The 18,298-nt window shown below is 43.4% G+C and overlaps 1 protein-coding gene across 10 annotated transcripts in view; it reads right to left on the minus strand.

The window, feature by feature from the left end:
- Positions 1-18,298, minus strand: part of Fhod3 (formin homology 2 domain containing 3) — a 400,155-nt gene that overhangs the window by 229,829 nt on the left and 152,028 nt on the right. For all 10 annotated transcript variants that reach the window (XM_090353236.1, XM_090353234.1, XM_090353233.1 and 7 more), the window contains exons 4-5: positions 15,634-15,701; positions 10,874-10,979 (exon numbers count right to left, since the gene is read on the minus strand). In XM_090353236.1, coding sequence (XP_090209362.1) covers positions 10,874-10,979; positions 15,634-15,701 — 174 coding nt within the window. The remainder of the gene's footprint in view (positions 1-10,873; positions 10,980-15,633; positions 15,702-18,298) is intronic.

Raw genomic sequence — 18,298 nt, forward strand, 5'->3', positions numbered from 1 at the left:
TTCCTATCTAAGCCTGGTGAATGACTCCTGCCTGCAGGCCTCTTTTTCTGGTCCCTTTAACTCACCCCTGCCTAGGGCTCTCTCCCTGTGTCCAGTTTAAGACCCCGCACCCCGCCATCTGTTCTGGTGAGATTGGATTCCCCCTCAGTGTCCAACACTCTACTTTCCAACTCAACATCCCTATTGACTCTACACAATGATGTCCTCACTGACTGCAGCCCTTGTTGGTCTCACCGACTCTGCCCCAAGTTCAGTGTCCCCACCCCCTGATGTCTTCACTGACTCCACCCCCACTCACCACCGACTCCACCCCTCCATGGTGTCCTCACCGACTGGGCCCCCACCCCCTGTCCTCACTAACTCTTCCCCTACCTCCTCACTGACCACGCCCTACCCTCACAGACTTCACTTCCTCTTAGTGTTTCTGATTACAATGGGGTCTCATCAGTCTCACCCAAACCAGGACACCCCCTTGCGATAGCTTTTACACTCTTTACATGTTCCTCTGCTCAGAGATTTCATAAAGCCAAAACGGCTCACTTTTTATTGCAATTGTGTCTGGCCAAAGTATAGGCTAGACAATTGGTCTCAATGGCCCCAAAAGGGGACTTTGGAGTATAATATTCTCAGGGATTTAGACAGTTTCTCTCGACGCAATGGTAAATGGCCAGAGGTTCTATATGTCCAGGCTTTCTTTGCTCTCCATGCTTGCCCTTCTCTCTACCAGTCCTGCTCAACTTCCCCTGTCCTACTGGCACAGGGGCAGCCTGTCCCTGCCAAACCACCTAAGAGCCTGGAGCCTCTTCCTAAACCTAAAGTGCCTGATCCCCTGCTCAACATTGAAGACTGCTCCTCCTCCCCAAGATGAGCTTTGCCTTCCTTGTCCTCCCCCTTCATCTCCTTTTTCCTTACCTCCCGAAGCTCACTCCCAACCCTTTACAGGTGGCTCACAGCCTCCAGGAGCCCCCTTATTTGCTGTATGATAGGTGGCATGGACAGATGGAGGTTTTCGGGCGCAGGCCCCCTTTTCAATGACCCATCTTCCCCAGATCGAGAAGCGTTTGGGATCTTACTCCCAAGACCCTAATAATCATACCAAAGAGTTGAAATACCTTGTTCAGACTTAGGACCTCACCTGGCGTGACTTATATACAGTCCTGTCCTCTACCCTTACCTCTGAAGAAAAGGAAAGGGTTTGGGTTGCAGCCCAGGCGCATGTTGAGGAAACCCACCGCCTAGGCAATCCTTTCCCAGTAGGGGTAAGGACTGTGCCCCTGGGAAGAGCCCAAATGGGATTATGAAAGGAATGCGTCTGGAAGGGTTAGCAGAAATAGGAAGGTAACCTGCCTGGTAGCTGGCCTCCAGAAGGCAGCCCACCATACAGTCAACTGTGATCAACTACAGCTGGTTACCCAGAGACCCACTGAAAACCCGGCCCAATTTCTTGATCGCCTTACAGTGGCACTCCAGCGTTATACTAAGCTGGACCCGGAGTCAAAAGAAGGTGTAGTGGTCCTTAATAGCCATTTCATTTCCCAATCAGCTCCCGATATTAACAAAAAAGTTGAAAAAGGCTGAGGATGGCCCTCAAACCCCCCAAGGAGATCTGGTGAGCATGGCCTTGAAGGTTTATAACAACCAGGAGGAACAGAAACAAGCTGATAAGGCTGCCCGTAATAGGAAAAATTACCAGCTCCTGGCTGCTAGCCTTCCACCTCCTCAAAGAAGAAGCGCCCAAAGCACACCACCCAGACCATGCTTTAAGTGTGGCAAGGAAGGCCACTGGGCAAGAGCTTGCCCTACTCTACAACCGCCCTCTGGACCCTGCCAAAGTGTGGACAGACGGGACACCGGGGAGTCGACTATCCCTCCACGTCTCGACAACGTAGGCCAGTCCCTCCCAAAACCCCACACGTGGGAGGAGCCCAACTTATCCGAGATACTCAGCTTTGGCAACACAAGTGTGATGGTGCCCAGGGCCGCTGGATCCCACAAGCATCACAATGGAGGAGCCCAGGGTGTGTCTCCAGGTTGCAGGCACGCTACTTGTATCCTTTCTTTTGGATATGGGAGCCAGTTATTCGTTGTTACTGAGTAATCCAGCCTGTGTTTTCCCTCCCAGATCTCAGTGGTGGGTGTAGATGGCCTTCTTACTTCCTCTGCAACTACCCATGTAGAATAGAAAACTTTCCTTTTGTACATTCCTTTCTAATCTTACCCCGCTGTCCCATATCCAAGGCTCCCTCAGCCCCTTAAAGCCCTTTTCATTCTCCTCCAATTTTGCCTGAGAATCGAGTCTTTATAAGACCCTTAATCGGTCTGGTTTACATCCTAAGTGGACAGGCCCTCATCAGGTCCTGCTGACCGCTCCCACTGCAGTGTAGCTCAGTGGACAGCCACAGTGGTTTCTTCGGTCAAGAGTGAAAAAGGCTCCTGCTCTTGCCCCTTCTATGACTCCAAGGTGTCTCACACCCCTGAAGAAGATGGCATCCTGCCTCTTAAGATTTCTTTTGAATTTCATCCAAGGACACATATGCACGTTACTGCTCCTTCTGGGGGGACGAATCGCAGCCCCGCCTTCTACCCTCAGTGTCGACACCCCTGATCTGCAGGAAGTAGCCAGAAAGAGTCGGCGCCCATTTACAACTATCAGAAGGCGGGAATGTTAGGTCCTGTTGGGAGCCAGAGTGGAATCAAACTGTACCTTGACTTGCATCAGACGATGGCTATATTGTCTTATTGCTTTCTGGCCCTATTCTATGTAAATGACCTGAGAATTACCATATGAATGTAACACCTGGAGGTTCCCTGGGAGAGGAGGAGGGAAGAAAGGGGAGTGGAAAATAAACGCAGGAGTCTTGGCAGTCTTTGCCTGGACTGCGGACATCCCGGACCCGGTGTGTCTGTCTCTCTTCTTTTTCTTCCTAGTCCTTGTCCCCTATTTCAGGAACCCCAATCTGCGAACCCTGGTTTGCTGCCGGTTGGCCCTGGCATCTGGCGCCCGAACAGGGACCCTGAAAATCTGGGACGAAGGTGAAGGACCCCTCCCTGTGGTGAGTAACACATCGTAGGACTATTAAGAGAGTATAGTCAGGAGTAAAAATTATGGGTCAAGCTAATAGTCATGGGTTATTTCTACCGATCTTAACAGGCCTATTTGAAGCCCACGGAACGTGGGTGGAAGAAGGGGTGCTTCAGAGCTTCCTACAGTTTCTCAAGGAGGCATGCCCGAGGTCTATAGAGGAGGAATTCCAAAAAGCCTGGCAGCGGATAGGAAAAAGAATTCAAGATTATTATGATGTATATGGCCCCGAAAAGACCCCAGTAGAGGCTACTACTGTATGGAATTTAGTAAGTAAATACATAGATCCTCTACATGAAGATGCTGAACTTAATCTTGAATTAAGGGAACTTTATGAGTTAAAGGACCCTTCTGAAGAACCTGAGGCTGAGCCATATGCCGCAGCCCAAGAGAGTCTAAGTGAGATCTTGCAAAGGGAACAACAACCAGTAGATATTGAGTATCAGAATTCAGGTCTGAATACCAAGGAGGAAAGTTATGATGCGTCATTGGAGGGCCGGGTGGCTACGATAGAGAAGAAGTTAGAAGAAATGCTACATCTTCTATCGAAAATGGGGACAGAGCAGAGAGCCCCCCCAGAAGTAGGAAAGAAATATGACCCTCAGGCCACTATGGTGTCTGATTCTAAACCTTACCCCTCACACCCACCGCCTCCGGCTGCAGCCTTACAGCCTCAATCCCTTTCTCAACCTTTAGGCAAGCCTAAAGGCCCTAGCAACAAGTCCCTGTTCAGGCGCCAGATGCCGGGGCCAACCGGCAGCAAACCAGGGTTCGCAGATTGGGGTTCCTGAAATAGGGGACAAGGACTAGGAAGAAAAAGAAGAGAGACAGACACACCGGGTCCGGGATGTCCGCAGTCCAGGCAAAGACTGCCGAGACTGCCGCGTTTATTTTCCACTCCCCCTTCTTCCCTCCTCCTCTCACAGGGAACCTCCAGGTGTTACATTCATATGGTAATTCTCAGGTCATTTACATAGAATAGGGCCAGAAAGCAATAAGACAATATAGCCATCATCTGATGCAAGTCAAGGTACAGTTTGATTCCACTCTGGCTCCCAACAGGACTGAGCTACCAAGGAACTGGCTGGCTGTGATAATATTGGGCTTGAATGAACATGCTAAACCAGGGATGGAGAGACCCAGGACATAACAAGCCCACATGTGGGAGACATGAAAGAGTAGCATAGGCAGGGGAAGACATGATTTCAACAGTGGTGATCAGGACGATGCAGTCCATCCTGAGTTTCACAAACTCCAACATGTGGGAACCTATGAGCACAGCAACTGCTTTCTTTCAGCAAATCCCAGCAAAGAAATTACATAAATGTTTCTTCAATCAGTCTGTTCTATCAAGGCTAGATTTGTAAGTCCACGCCATACCAAAGAAGACCACATGTATGGTAATGCCAAGAAAGTGAAAACTATTCTCCAAGGCACACTGTGCCAGCAGTTCTTCTGGGAAAGCTGACTGAGTGTGAAACAAGGGCAGGGGGTAGAGACATCACTGGTATTTGTAAAGAGGAAAGACTCCTGATGGATGTGTAGCAGCAAGACTGGATTGTGGAAAATTCTACACTCTGTATAGGAACGGCCAGTCAACTCTGCTTTTCTTTCTTCTCATTGCAGATAAAAGGAAATAGATGGAGGCTTCTCATAGAGACTAAACTTCTAGAGAAATCTCTTTGGCTGAGACAGACAGAAAAAGTTATTTCATTTGAAGCATTCAGAGACTTGACTACACAGAATAACAAGGGCTATTTATGTATTTATTTATGTGTGTGTCTGTGTGTGTTGCTTACGTAGTTTGATATAAAATGCAAGATGATCTTTAAGAAGCTTCTCAGCTGGGCCACAGTGACTTATACTTGTAATCCTAGCTACTCAGGAGGCTGAAATCTGGAGACTAACAGTCCAAAGCCACCTTGAGAAAATAGCTTGGTGGGTAAAAAGCAGAACCAAATGACAAGCTTTGTATTTTGAAAGTTTCTGGAGAAGGGAGGTTAAAAAAGCCCTGCACGTTGCACTTGAGAATCAAGTTTACAATAACCATGGCACCACAAATCATTTCCAACTATAGTAGTAAAGGTGGCCTCTTTTACTCTAGGTGACCATAATTCTTACTGCAGAAATTATAATATCATTAATCAGAGACCTAAAATTTAAATGCCTGTTAGGGGAAAGAGGCAATAAAAATACATGGAACAGCCAGGCACTGGTGCCTCACATTTGTAATTCTAGCTACTTAGGAACTGAGAACTGAGGGGGGAGGTTCAAAGTCAGCCTGGGCAGTAAAATCTGTGAGATTCATCTCCAATTAACCATCAAAAAAAGCCAGAAGTGAAGCTGCGGCTCAAGTGGTAGAGTGTTAGCCTTGAGCACAAAAGCTCAGGGACAATGTCCAGACCTTGAGTTCAAGCCCTAAAAGTGGGAAAGTGTGTGTGTGTGTGTGCGTGTGTGTGTGTGTAACAGCTCCAGCTCCACAGGTGATACACTTGGAAATGGTAGAATCAAGTAAAGGGAGCAGCCTCTTCCAACTCCATGAGAGTCTAGCAATGCTATGAGCATTCTGATTTTTAAGATAGCTAGAAATCCCTATTTTCATATGAAATCTAATATTTAAATGTTCACAATAATTTTCTTACCATGGTAAGCATACTAGAATAGATCCAGAAACACTTGCAGCACCAGTCCACTTTGTGCCATCTGTCATGATGCCCTATCTGGACTAGTCCCATCCAGCAGCCCCAGGGGAGCAGGGACTGGGACATAACCAGGATACATGTGCAACTGCATCAAGACAAAAACTAAGCTATGCAGTTGCCTAACTCATCCCTGAAATCCAGATCAAGAGCAGAGAACCTTGTAGCCAGAGAGAGGGGGCCAGCAGGAGAGGAATCTAACCAGTGTGCAGGGAGGATCTAACCTTAGCTTGAAAATGAAACAGCAACCAACCTCTGCTTCTATTTGTGGCCAATTTGGTTCCCTCTACTCGTCAGTACTCTGACCTCCCTGTACTTGCCAACTCTACTCTAACATGTACAATACAAACTTCCCCAAAGTTTGGGCCTGGAAGACGTGGGCTTAAATACCACTAGATTTTGTGTGCCAGCCTCCTCTCATATCAAACCCCATCCTCTGTTATTTCCTTTTCTACTAGTATTGATACCAACAAAACCCATTTGACCATAAACTCTGGTTTCCATTAGGGAATCCTGCAAAAGACATGGCATTTGGGTTTTTCTTCCTGTAGTGCCATATGGTTAATGCTGGTTCTGATTTTTTTTAAGCATTATACTCTTGAGTTTTTGTATGTGTATTCATGTGAATACCAGTACTGACTTGAGCTCAATGCCTTGTGCTCAGCCTTAGTTTTCAGTCAGGGCTTGTGTTCTGCCACTCTAGCCACACCTCCACTTACTGCATTTTGCTGGTTAGTTGGGGGAAAAAAAGTCTTTCAGATTTCTCTATCTAAGCTAGCTTCAAATCTCAGTCTTTTAACCTCAATCTTCTGGCTATCTAGGATTGCAGGGATGAGAAACCAGCACCAGCACTCTTAACTTTTAACTTTTCTCCCCATTTCTAAGTGTTAATGACCCTTGAAACGGAGTATGAAAGCAAACAGAAGAGCTGAATTCTGATTGTAGAATGAAAGGGTGGGGCTAAGCAAGTTTTAGGACCTTATCTAGCTTTTAAAATGACTCTGATAATAACTGAGGTATTCCGGGTGACTTGATATTTAGCTATGGGTGAACTGGCCAAATCATATTTCTGCATGGGAAACTAGCCCATCCTAAGAGGCAGTCTCTTAAGGTACAGCCAAGAAGGGCAGCTGGTTCTTCTCTCTCCCGAAGCATGTCATGTATGTACAATTCCTAAAGAGACAAGACACATGTGATATAACACACAAAAGGTGCCAGGCATCTGCTTTGGGGCAAGTTTGGGTCTTGGTTTCATCCTATCAACCCCAGCATGTGAGGGGGCGGGCACATGCCCCATGGCTTGGACCCAGTAATGTTTAAAGAAAGGTCATGTTCCCAGGAATATACTATCTAGGTACTCTTACAAGAATAATCATGAGGTAAAAAATTCCACAGTAGATTTACATTAAATATTGGGTATTCTGAAAAACTTTAGATCATTAGCTATACTCATCCAAGAATAATAAGTCAGATAAATATTATTTCTCCATGTTGTACAGTTAAAAGCTCTTCCCAGCAGCCTGCTCACATTTGTGGAGAACACTTGTCTGCTCTGTAGCTTGAATCTGTCTTTACCTCTCAACAGAAAGCAACAGATTCCTAAGTCTTCACATTTAAAAAAATGAGAGCTGACAGAGGGCTAAATATGAGGACAAACTGAAAGGGTTCTAAGAGCAGATGTGGGCAAGTGCCTATGTCCTTTGGGTGCAGGACTATACATAGTTACCCCAAGTGGAACTCTTGAGGATAACTCTGTGGAGGGCAACATCTCCAGACACCTTGAACAAGCAACCTCTGTGCTGTTTGCACTGGACTTTTCTAAATGCTGTGTTCACCAGCATTGAGGCCAACCATGTCTCCTTTCTCAGAAACCCAGCTTGTTTAGAGTCCTATGTGGGTTCTCACAGCCTGGCCTGTCCCATACAGGGCTGAATCACCCGTGAACATCACTGTGCCCTGGAGCCCATTGGAATGAAAACTAGCTAACTCTTCTAAGCCAGCTTGTCCTGCCTCAGCTCTTCCTCCTGTCTGAAACCACAGTGCAGACACCTAACCATACTCTATACTCCTCTTGCCTTATGACAGATCCCTGAGCTTGTCCTGAGTGGCTTTGTTTTCCCTAGGGACTGTGAGTAACAAAACAGACTCTGTCTCTCTCTTTCTGTCTCTCTCCCGCTCTTCTCTTCTCCTCCCTCCCTCTCCTCCTCTTTGCATTTGCCTCCCCCACTACTCATCCAAGGTTTAAAACACTGTTGAGCAAAGGGGGGCAATTCTGGCTTATTCTTCATTACAAATGTCTTGTGGCTGCTGGCAGCTGATCACCACTTCAGAAAAAGCCTTCATGAGAAGTTTTTCAGAGTCACCGAGGAAATGACTCAACATGTGCACTTGTGATAGTTCCCTTATATAAAAACAAAAAGTCACACCCTCAGAAATCTGTCCTTTATGTGTGCCAGAAGGTACTTTTCCTGGCACAGGCTTTAGCCAGTTAGATCAAAGTGAGCTGATGAATGGGCAGAGAGCCTTAGTTCCTCTAAGTCTTCTAAGGTTCAGCAGACAGGAGGTGGGTACCCAAAGACCCCTCCCTCTGTGGAAAAGCAGGATGTTTTGGGGTGGTGGGAAGACTCGTTAGTTTTCCAGGGTAACACATGGAATGCCTCTGGTCACCAATAAATGGACACATTAATGGAAAGCAAAACAGCAATATCCAGCTGTGGAGGTAGCAATGAAAATAGAACCTCCTGCTTTCTTAGGAAGAGCTGTCTGCAATGCATATCTTCTTTCCTTGCTCCGACATTTTCTATAAGGACAGAGAAGCAACAGGTGGTTGTCAGAGCTCTGATACATCAGCATTTTGTTCTGGCAGCATATATCAGAACATCACAAAAGCTGAAGATTTAACAATCACTAAAGAGAATGAGCTCCCTATGTCAACACACCTTCTGTTGCTGGGAAGCACAAATCACTCCATTCTTCCATTTGGGATGTGATATAAGCCACTGAGCTTTGTGAATCTGGACAGTAATTTAATGGGCAGTATGAAGGCCAGTGATTATTTACAATTGCCCATTATACAACATTTTCTCTTCCTAACCTTTACATGGCTAGGACTGATAATACGTAGGCCCAAAGCTAGCTTTCTACACCTTGTTTCTTCTTCCATTAACTGAAACAGTCACTGTGCTTTCCTCTCTTGCAGCTATAAGTAGTTATGCAACCCACCTCTAATCCATGTGAGATCTGTGAGGTGGGCTATTGAGAAATTGATAAATGGGAGCTGCCCACCACTAAAAGAGCTATGCCCTAGACTGAGATAGATGAAGACATGCTTACGCTATTAAAATGCTCTAAGATGAGGTTCCAAGAAATAATGAAGCCCATGGATGGTTATAATATTACTGATATATTTTTCTCTATCAGGGATGGCATTTTTTGGTAAGGTTGAAATAATACGTATTTTATGTATGATCAGAAACATGTCAGTTTGGACTATTAATCATGAAACTTCTTTAGTATATTCCTAGTCAAGTAGTTCAATTTATCAATGTTCATATGATAAATGAGAAAAATAAACCAGTGGAAGTTCCCCTCTCTCTTTCTAGGCCTTTCCCCCCCTTTAGGAGTTAAACCAATACAAAAGAAATGAGGAGAATGGGAATCCAGGCCTAACTTGTCTCTTTGGACACAGAAAAAGCCACTTTTGGATGTAACACAACGGGACAAGGCTCTTCTATATTTGTGTACATGCCTAAGTATCATTTCCCTGTAAATGCTTACATAATATGAAGGATAAAAATCATTAAACCCATCAGTCAGACATCCCTCCTGACAACTCACGAGGCTCCATGAGAGCCCAAAATGAAAATAACACAAGGAGTTGACTTCCCTGCCTCAGACCAGTCCTGTGCCACCCCACTGGCATTTTTAATCAAAACAAATGACAACAATTAACACTGATTTGAAAATGGCATGACATGAGATCTAAGTTTTCTTTTCCTTTTCTTTTTTTTGTCTTTTGTTGCTTGGTTTTCCAGGAATACAGAAGAGGGAAGGAAGAGTCGGTTGCGATGTGCTGAATAACAATCCAGAATATAAGGAGCCATCTCAAGGCAAAACAAGACAGATGAAATGCCTGTCCCTGTTTGCCTCTTTCAACTCAAACCAGAGACATCTTATTAAATCACAAATCTCTTATATTTCCCTTCACCTAAGGAAAAAACAAGGAGGTAGGGGTGTTTTATATGAGCATCAACATGCAGTATGTAAGGTAACAACACAGAAACTGAGAACATGCATGGCAAATTCCTGATCCATCTTCACATATCCCAGTACCTGGACAGTCTCTCTTGCTGTGCTAAAGAAACATGACTTCATTAAGCAAAAGGCTCAGTTTCTACCTCTACATTTTCAACTAGAAAAACAAATAATATTGAATTGCACATACTCTCTCCTTCTGACAGCAATCATTTCTGCAGTTCTTATCTAATTTATGTGTAGGAGATACTGTTTTGCTCTTGTTTTGGCAGAATCAATTAATACAGGTGCACAAAAATCACCACCACTATGAAAAACCATTAGCTCTCTGAACTACAGCAGGAATTCATGCTTCACAATTTTTACATAAATGGCAAAGAATTGATGGCACTGAGAATTTTTCTTTTCCATGCAAGTTCCCAAACCTATTAAGTCAGGCCTGGGAGAAGGTGAAAGATGAACACTTAAGATGAAAAGCCTAGGCAATAATTCAAGGTGCGGAAAATATTTTCCTCCAATAAATAGATACGCTTCTTTGGTTTTGTCTGGCTTTGCGTTAAAACATGCATGCTACCTGAGCCCAATTAGGGCATTCCTGCCTCTTCAGATAACAGTGTAGGAATCTGAATTGTGTCTTTTACTAACCTAAAAGACATTCCAGGTAAAAGTGACTGAAATTAGCTGTCACTAGTTAATTCCTAGGAATCAAAAAAAAACTTTCCTGATGTTGCTGTCTTTCACCATCATGTGTCTTTTCCCAGACTCCAAGTCCTTCACAAGGGTCTTGATGTAAGTTCCATAAAAGAGGCCAGGCAGCAGCATGCCTGGTGTCACTTACCTCTCAGAATGTAGTTCTGATAGTTCTGATCAGCCTCAGCTCCCACCTTGATCAAACATGTCAAACCTTCAGCCACCACAAATTCATGCACCAAATCCTTGTCATCCTGGCAAGAAGGAAAGAAAAGAAAAATGGCTTCAAACACAGTCTCCATTTATCTTCCATCCAGGCATCACTATTCAAACTATATTGGAGCCTGTGAAGCCAGAATGGTCCCTAAGGATTATTCTGCTCTATTCAAATGAAGCATCTTAATTCTTGCCAGAGGAATTTTGCAGCTAGTCTATACATTGTCCTCTGCCAAGGACCAATTATTGCCTTCTGGGCAATCTAATAAAGATAAAGGAAATGAATTGCTTGCCTGTCAAAAATGCTTAGTGTTTTGGTTTTCATTCTTCAGAAATTACTAGACTCCAGGACCTCTGTAGGTCCCAAGAAACTGGACCATGTGGAACTTTACTGGGTGTGGGGGGGGGGGTGTGTGCGCGCGTGTGTGTTTGTGTGTTTCAGTTGTGGGACTTAAACTCTGGGCCTGGGTGCTGTCCCTGAGCTCTTCAGCTCAAGGCTCTCACTCTACTACATGGAGCTACAGCACCACTCCTGGTTTCCTGATAGTTAAGAGTCTTATAGACTTTTGTGCCTGGGATGGCTTTGAACTTCGATCCTCTGATCTCAGCCTCCTGAGTAGCTAGGATTACAGACATGAGCCACTGGTGCTCAGCATTTTGCTGAGTTCTTAACAACAGGAAACATTCAATTGTAGCTCAGACCATCAAGACAAGGACTCAAAGCTTCTTTCATGAACCAACAGAGCCAACAGATAATCCTAGGAATGGCAGTTACAAAAAGGCTTTTGAGTATTCTCTGGGGAGGTAAGAAGGCAATTTCTTCAACCTTCTTGCAGAGCACAAGATGAAGCAAGGCATAGTCCTAGCCTCCCTCCACTGGAGGAGCAGGACCCTCCTTCAAAAGGGCCATCTCCATCTAAGAGGACAGATCACAGGGAAGAAATTTAGTGGTCATCCAATCTAATGGTTCTCAAAGATATTTCCCTAAACTAGCCAACCAACCCACAGAGAGAGAGAGGGTGGGGGCAGGTGCCTCACCTGGAACTTGTTGACATATAAATTGCCTGGCTTTACCCTTGACTTAAACTGCAACTTGACTCAGAAAGCTGAGAAATCAAGTCTCTTGGTGCTATGAAAGTACATGCAGATGCTTCTCACCTCAACACCTTCACCCTAGGTTTGTCTGAGGAGCTTTAGAAAGTCTAGAAAGCAGGACCCTGTGCAGATGGATTTGATTGGAATTCCTGGGATAGGGCCCAGCCTCAGCTATTAGATTTCTTAGAAGTCCTAAGGGGCAGCTCTCAGTCAAGAACCTTACATCTGGTACTAGATTTTATCTTTACAGATAGAGTATATAAAACTCAAGAGTGTACACATGAATAAACACACACACACACACACACACACACACACACACACACACACACACACACGAGTTGGCCAGTTAGCCAAGACCACTTAAGTATGATGTCTGGCCAGCCCACAGACCCATCAGTTTCAAAGAACTTTAGAAGGCAGATTTTTCTACTACTTCCTCAGAGATGGGGAAATTTCCTAGGTTGGACAGTGCCTTGTCTTATGAACCTCTAAGAAAAGACTGGAACATCTATCTTCAGTTATAACAAGGCAAAAATAAGAAATCTTAGTGATGTGAAGAGTAGAAATTTTAATGGAATAATGAAAGGTTATTACAGTAGTAGTCAGCAACCGTGGTTCATTTCTTTTTAAAAAATGAACTGGCATAATTCTCCTGTCTCTACATGAAATCAGACCCTTTCAGTTATGGCATTTTTCAATTATATGGATTGGGGTCTTGAGTTAAATTGTGGGTAGACACAGCAAAGGGTCCCTGGAAAGAGACACAGCACTCCAGGGTCAGAGCTGGCGGGGGGGGGGGGGGAGGGGGAGTGATGACTGTGCCCCGAAAGTAATGAAAGACAGCTGTGTTAACTCAGACTTTGAGATAATCATGGCTGTGGAAGAAAGAGAAAATGGGACAATATTGTGAGTTTTTGGAAAATTACTTTACACTCATATGTGTATAAAGGAAATAAAAAAATAATTCTCTCTCCACCATATCCTTTTCCACCAGCATATGTGAAAAATGGACTTTTAGATGAGCTCATGTCTAGTCAGAAGGTTTTTTCCAAGCATGTAACGAATGTTTATTACTTTAACTAAAACTAGATTCACACATGACTTCACGTTGAAAAAGTGAGAACAAGCACTCAAGAAACTGCTCAAGCTAATCACTAATATTCATTTACCAGCAAATTGACTGTTGGCAAAGACACTCAGGAAAAAAAAAACTGGACAGGCAGACAGTGCTTATAAAGAATTCAGAACCGTAACTAAAATGTATGCACATATGTCAATAACGTACTTAGAAGCTCATGGATAAGAAATATGAAGAAAAAAATACCTTCCCAAATGGTGAGATCCTTCCCCAACTTTGAATACAGCTCCTAAAATATGTAGTCATTAACAATTTTTATAACATTGGTTTCGGGCTCAAATAAAATTAAAATGTTACAACTAAGTGGCAAGTGATTAGCACTTTATTAAATACATTTTAATAATATTGCCTATTAGCCTGTGATCACTTTTAAGATTTCTATTGGTTAGGGAATATTCAACTTAATCCACATGACCACTGACTGTTATTTAAGCCTTTAAAGCGTAGTTCCTAAAAGAACCTCCCTGAACAGAAAATACCAGGGAGAAGAGAGAAAGGTAGACCCATAGGTACGGAAGGTAACCAACTAAGCCTTAAACAGCTTGCTGCCTGTGCAAACTATCCCCAGTGCCACGCTGCTATGCTATTCTTGAGTCTTGCCTTAATGGTGTGTGTGGTCTTCCATTCTATAACCTCCAGGGAGCCAGTACCTTCTCCCTTAGCCACATAGTAACAACCATATTAGTAAATTAGTAGTAGAAATTATATCCTTGAGCTTATAAGGAAAACGCCCAAAGGTTAAAGACTGAAGGACAATGTAACACTAAGAACATTTATTTGTTTTAACTACTCCATTTAAAATACCTTAACCGTATACAAAAGATAATAAAACCGCTTAATGAACTATAGCTACCAATCAACTTCTGCCTGTTCTATATCATCTGTCATCCCCTTTCAGCCTGATCAATCTAAAGCAAATCCCAGTCACATCAATTAATCTGTATTATCCCCAAACCACAGAAACTATTCTTTTTTTGTACTGGGTCTTGAACTTAGGGCCTGGTCATTGTCACAATCTTTCATGTTCAAACCTAGCATCCTACCACTTAAGCCACAGCTCTATGTCAGGGGAGACCCAGAGGCAGGCACTAACAATTTCCAGACAGGAAAACAAAAAGCCTGAACCCAGGCAGGCCACTATGCCAGGACATTCCAGAGATGTGTGCCATGATGGAACAATCAGGAACTCTGCAAACCTGGGGCTGTGGGAGGAAGATGAGAGGATTTGTCTCCACATATGTTCAGAGAAAAGGGGATCTTGTCCTTGAAAGAGATGGTAATGTGATGGAATGGACCAAGGAACAAAGGCACAGAATGGAGAGATACGATGGATTTTTGTCCTGAATTTTTGCCAATTCCTAATCTAGCTAAGAACTATCACTGATATATTAATACAAATAAGCCAGAAACTGAAAGAGAAATTGCAGGTACCCTCAAGTGCAAACTCACAAGAGAAAGAAATAGAGAATCCAGAAGAACATGCTCTATGCAAAGGTCACTTTCACCAACCCTCTTATCGCCTGGTGATTGCCTTAGGGCCTGTCTGCACATCTGTCCAGTCTCTGTCTGCACATCTCTCTGCATGTCTCCAATAGGCTTGTCACTTTCTCATGGTAGGGATGGGGAAAAGGCTTAGGAGAGAGAGATACACAGAACCAGGGGAGAAGACTCGCATGTGTAGATGACGAGACACAGCCACAACAGCAGAATGCACAAAATACCTTGTGCTAAATTCACACAATGTAATACTCCATCAGTCATGCCTGCATTCCAGTCCCCATAAATAAGATTTAGTCAGTTGCATGGAGCCTAATAGCATATGTATGAAGATAACACCAAAGATTATCTCCTGCTGATGTCGAATATTTTCCATTAGGATGAGAAGAACACCAAATTCAACAATCAGAAGGTGTTCTGAGAAGTAAGTTGATTGATACTGGGAAATATAACAAAGGATTTCAATTACAAACACAATCAGCTCTTCTTTTTAAATGGTCAAAGCGGGATGGCTCCCATCTGTAATCCTAGCTACTCAGGAGGCTGAGATCTGAGGATCATGGTTCAAAGTCAGCCCAGACACTAAAGTCTGTGAGACTCTTACCTCCAATTTACCATCAGAAAACTGGAAGTGGGGCTGTGGCTCAAGTGGCAGAGTGATAACCTTGAATAGAAGAGCTCAGGGACAGCACCCAGGCCCAGATTTCAAGCCCCACAACAGACAAAAAAAAGGTAGAAGTAAATATCAGAGAATATTTGATTCAACAGTTGTCTTTCTTTTCTGTCAAAAAAGAGGTGTTAGGTAAAAATATTCTCTTTAGAGATTCTCACCTAATTCATAATTGAATTCAAAGAGACTTTCCTTTCTGTATTAACACCAGGTAAGCTGCAACAGTAAGTGTAATTGAATAATAAAGCAAAAATACAAATGAAGAGTATGTTTCCTTTGTCCTTTTTACCTGAAATATCTGCTTCAAGGAGAAAAGGGCCCTTCTTAAATCTCGTCCACTGGAGTTATATAGTTTTTCTGAAATAAAGAATGAAACAATCGGTTTAATTACTTAACCCAATTGTACAAACACAAAAACAGAACTCATATAACCAAGGTGACATAAAACATTTCCAATCCATTAGGACACAGACCCTCTACCCCACTTACAACAATGGCAAGAACCACGTCTCTTCCATAACAGGTGGCTAGGAGAGGCGGCATGAAATTTGTGGAGACACTCTTGTCCAGATTCTCACCTGCTTGTTAGCCTCTTCCTCACCACATCTCTAGCTACATACCATCTTCCAGTTTACATCTTCCAGTTTACAGAAGTCATTTGTTGGCCAGCTATACCCAGAAAATCAACTCAGATAAGCAGAAGTCTCATTCCTGGCTTATAGCCCTGTCAGCATCACACTTTTGGCTCAGAAATCTGTTTCCCTCCTTTCCCTGGGTCTACTGATTGCTTCAAGCATTCCTAGGAACCCCATTGGCCAGGCAGCACAAGACACCCAGGGCAATACAGTGGGTGTGCAGACCAGCAACCTACTCTGGTTATGCAATGGTCCTCCAGGAAGGAAGCCAGCCTTACCTTTGCCTGGGCCCGAGTACTCACTCATGTGACAGAATGATCCTGGCCCAAAACAAGGCAAGAGGAGCTGCCAGACTCAAGAGTTCTTTGCACTGACTTGTATTATCTCACGGTTCCGTGGGTCACATTTCACATGTATTAACTAGGCTAGACTTACCAGGAGATGACCCATCCTCCAAAAAAGACAGAGTAGTATGCCACAAGGACTAGTTAGCCAATAGGGGTGAAGTAAGGCGCTGATGACACATAGGAGAGAGGGAGAGTCTTGTCTCCCTAGTGTCTTCAGGTACCTGGGAATATGGATCCAGCTCAACCTCCCAAGGTAAATCAAGTATACTGTTATAAAGCAATAATGCTTGTGTGTAACCTTCTTGGTAGGTATGCCCAGACTGGCTTCAAACTTCAATCCTCCCAAAAGTTTATCTCCCCCTTCTCCCGACCCCCAGTTGGCAGGATTACATATGTAAACCACCAGCACCTGGCTTTAGTTGCTTATGGCTGAAATTTAATTAGCTGACTTGAAACAATTTTACTTTTTGCTTTTAAAACTAAGTATTGAATGCTTTCAATTTCTAAGCACTGCTTTAGCTATTTCCTGAAAATTTTTGGTATGTGTTTGTTTTCATTCTAAATTCACTAATGTTGGATGTTTCATTAAATTCATACAGGATAACAATCCTGAGATGTTTTGTGACCTGGGTCTTATTAGAGAAATATTGCCAAACTAGTAAATATTTGGAATTTTCTAGATATCTTTCTGTTAATAATTTCTAGTTAAGTTTATAGACCGGATATATACTTGAAGATATCAGTTTTTTGCATCTGTGAAGGCTAATTTCCTAATCTGAAGGTGGCGTTTCTTGATGAATACTTGATGTGCATTTGAAAAGAGTATGTGTTCTGCCATTATTGTGTGAGTGGACTATCTCTTAACTATCCACTAGGTAGAGTTGATAAGGCCATACATGTTTACTTCTGGGATAGACTAATGAGAAAGGGCGTTGAAGTCTCCAACTAGTAGAGTTGTATCTGTTTCTGTGACAAATGCTTCCAAGTTCTGTTATTACATACACTCTCTTGGGGCTAACTGGTAAGAATACTTCATTTTCATACACAAGGATACCCTGTGCTACAGTGCTTCATTCCTGTCATTTCTTTAATCATCACTGTAACAAATGTCAGGCATTGGTCCCTCTATCACATGAGAGCAACCCTGAAACATGTCCACGATAGTTGAAATAAAAAGAAGCAAATATTCATGTAAAGGAATATTACACTAGAGCTTTAGGCTTTGGAAAGACAATGGGATAAGATGTCACTTCTTTCTGAAGAGGCAGTACCACAGGGTAGAATGAAATCACGACATTTTAATTCAAATCCAGCTTGTCTTCTATTTATACAACACAGCCATACAAAAGGCTTCCTTCTCAGCCTGACTTGTTCTGTTCTTGACATTTACAGGTGATAATTGAAAACCTAGAGGATTAGGAAAGACCAGATATCAAAGATGTTGTAAATGACATTGAATTTGGCCTTTCCAAGAGGCAAAATTTCTGCTGGTAGAAGAGTATCTGGCAGACATCACCTACGGTAACAGTGGAGAGTCTTCTGATATGCCTCAAGAGAGGCCTGTAGGCAAAAGGAGAGGCATTCCTTCCTATATCCTATATCTTGGTTTTTTTTTTTTTGCTAGCACGTCTAGCTGTTAAAGATTACTGAAAGTGTGGTCTGGTGGGTTATCTGAGTGCCAGAAATGCAGCATTCCATTTGTATCAAGTCTTCACTATGCAGCAAGTCAAAATTACCATGGCTGCATAGGCCTTCCTTGTAACTTACACTAGAGTGTGGAGGGCTTGTCTAAGAACAATCATCTAGCCTACCTCCCATGGGTATGCTGGTTGTTACTTCTGGGTCCGTTTCCTATTGGGTGCCAATTATTGCCTATCGACACAGATTTAGGCATGATTCTCACATGATGTGTTCAAGTCTTCTTGAACATAGGATGACTGGCAGAATTGGCATTCCCCTGCTCTGGCCCTCT

The sequence above is a fragment of the Megascapheus bottae genome, chromosome 19 (assembly GCF_031878675.1).
Source record: "Megascapheus bottae isolate mThoBot1 chromosome 19, mThoBot2.hap1, whole genome shotgun sequence".
NCBI classification, from domain to species: Eukaryota; Metazoa; Chordata; class Mammalia; order Rodentia; family Geomyidae; genus Megascapheus; species Megascapheus bottae.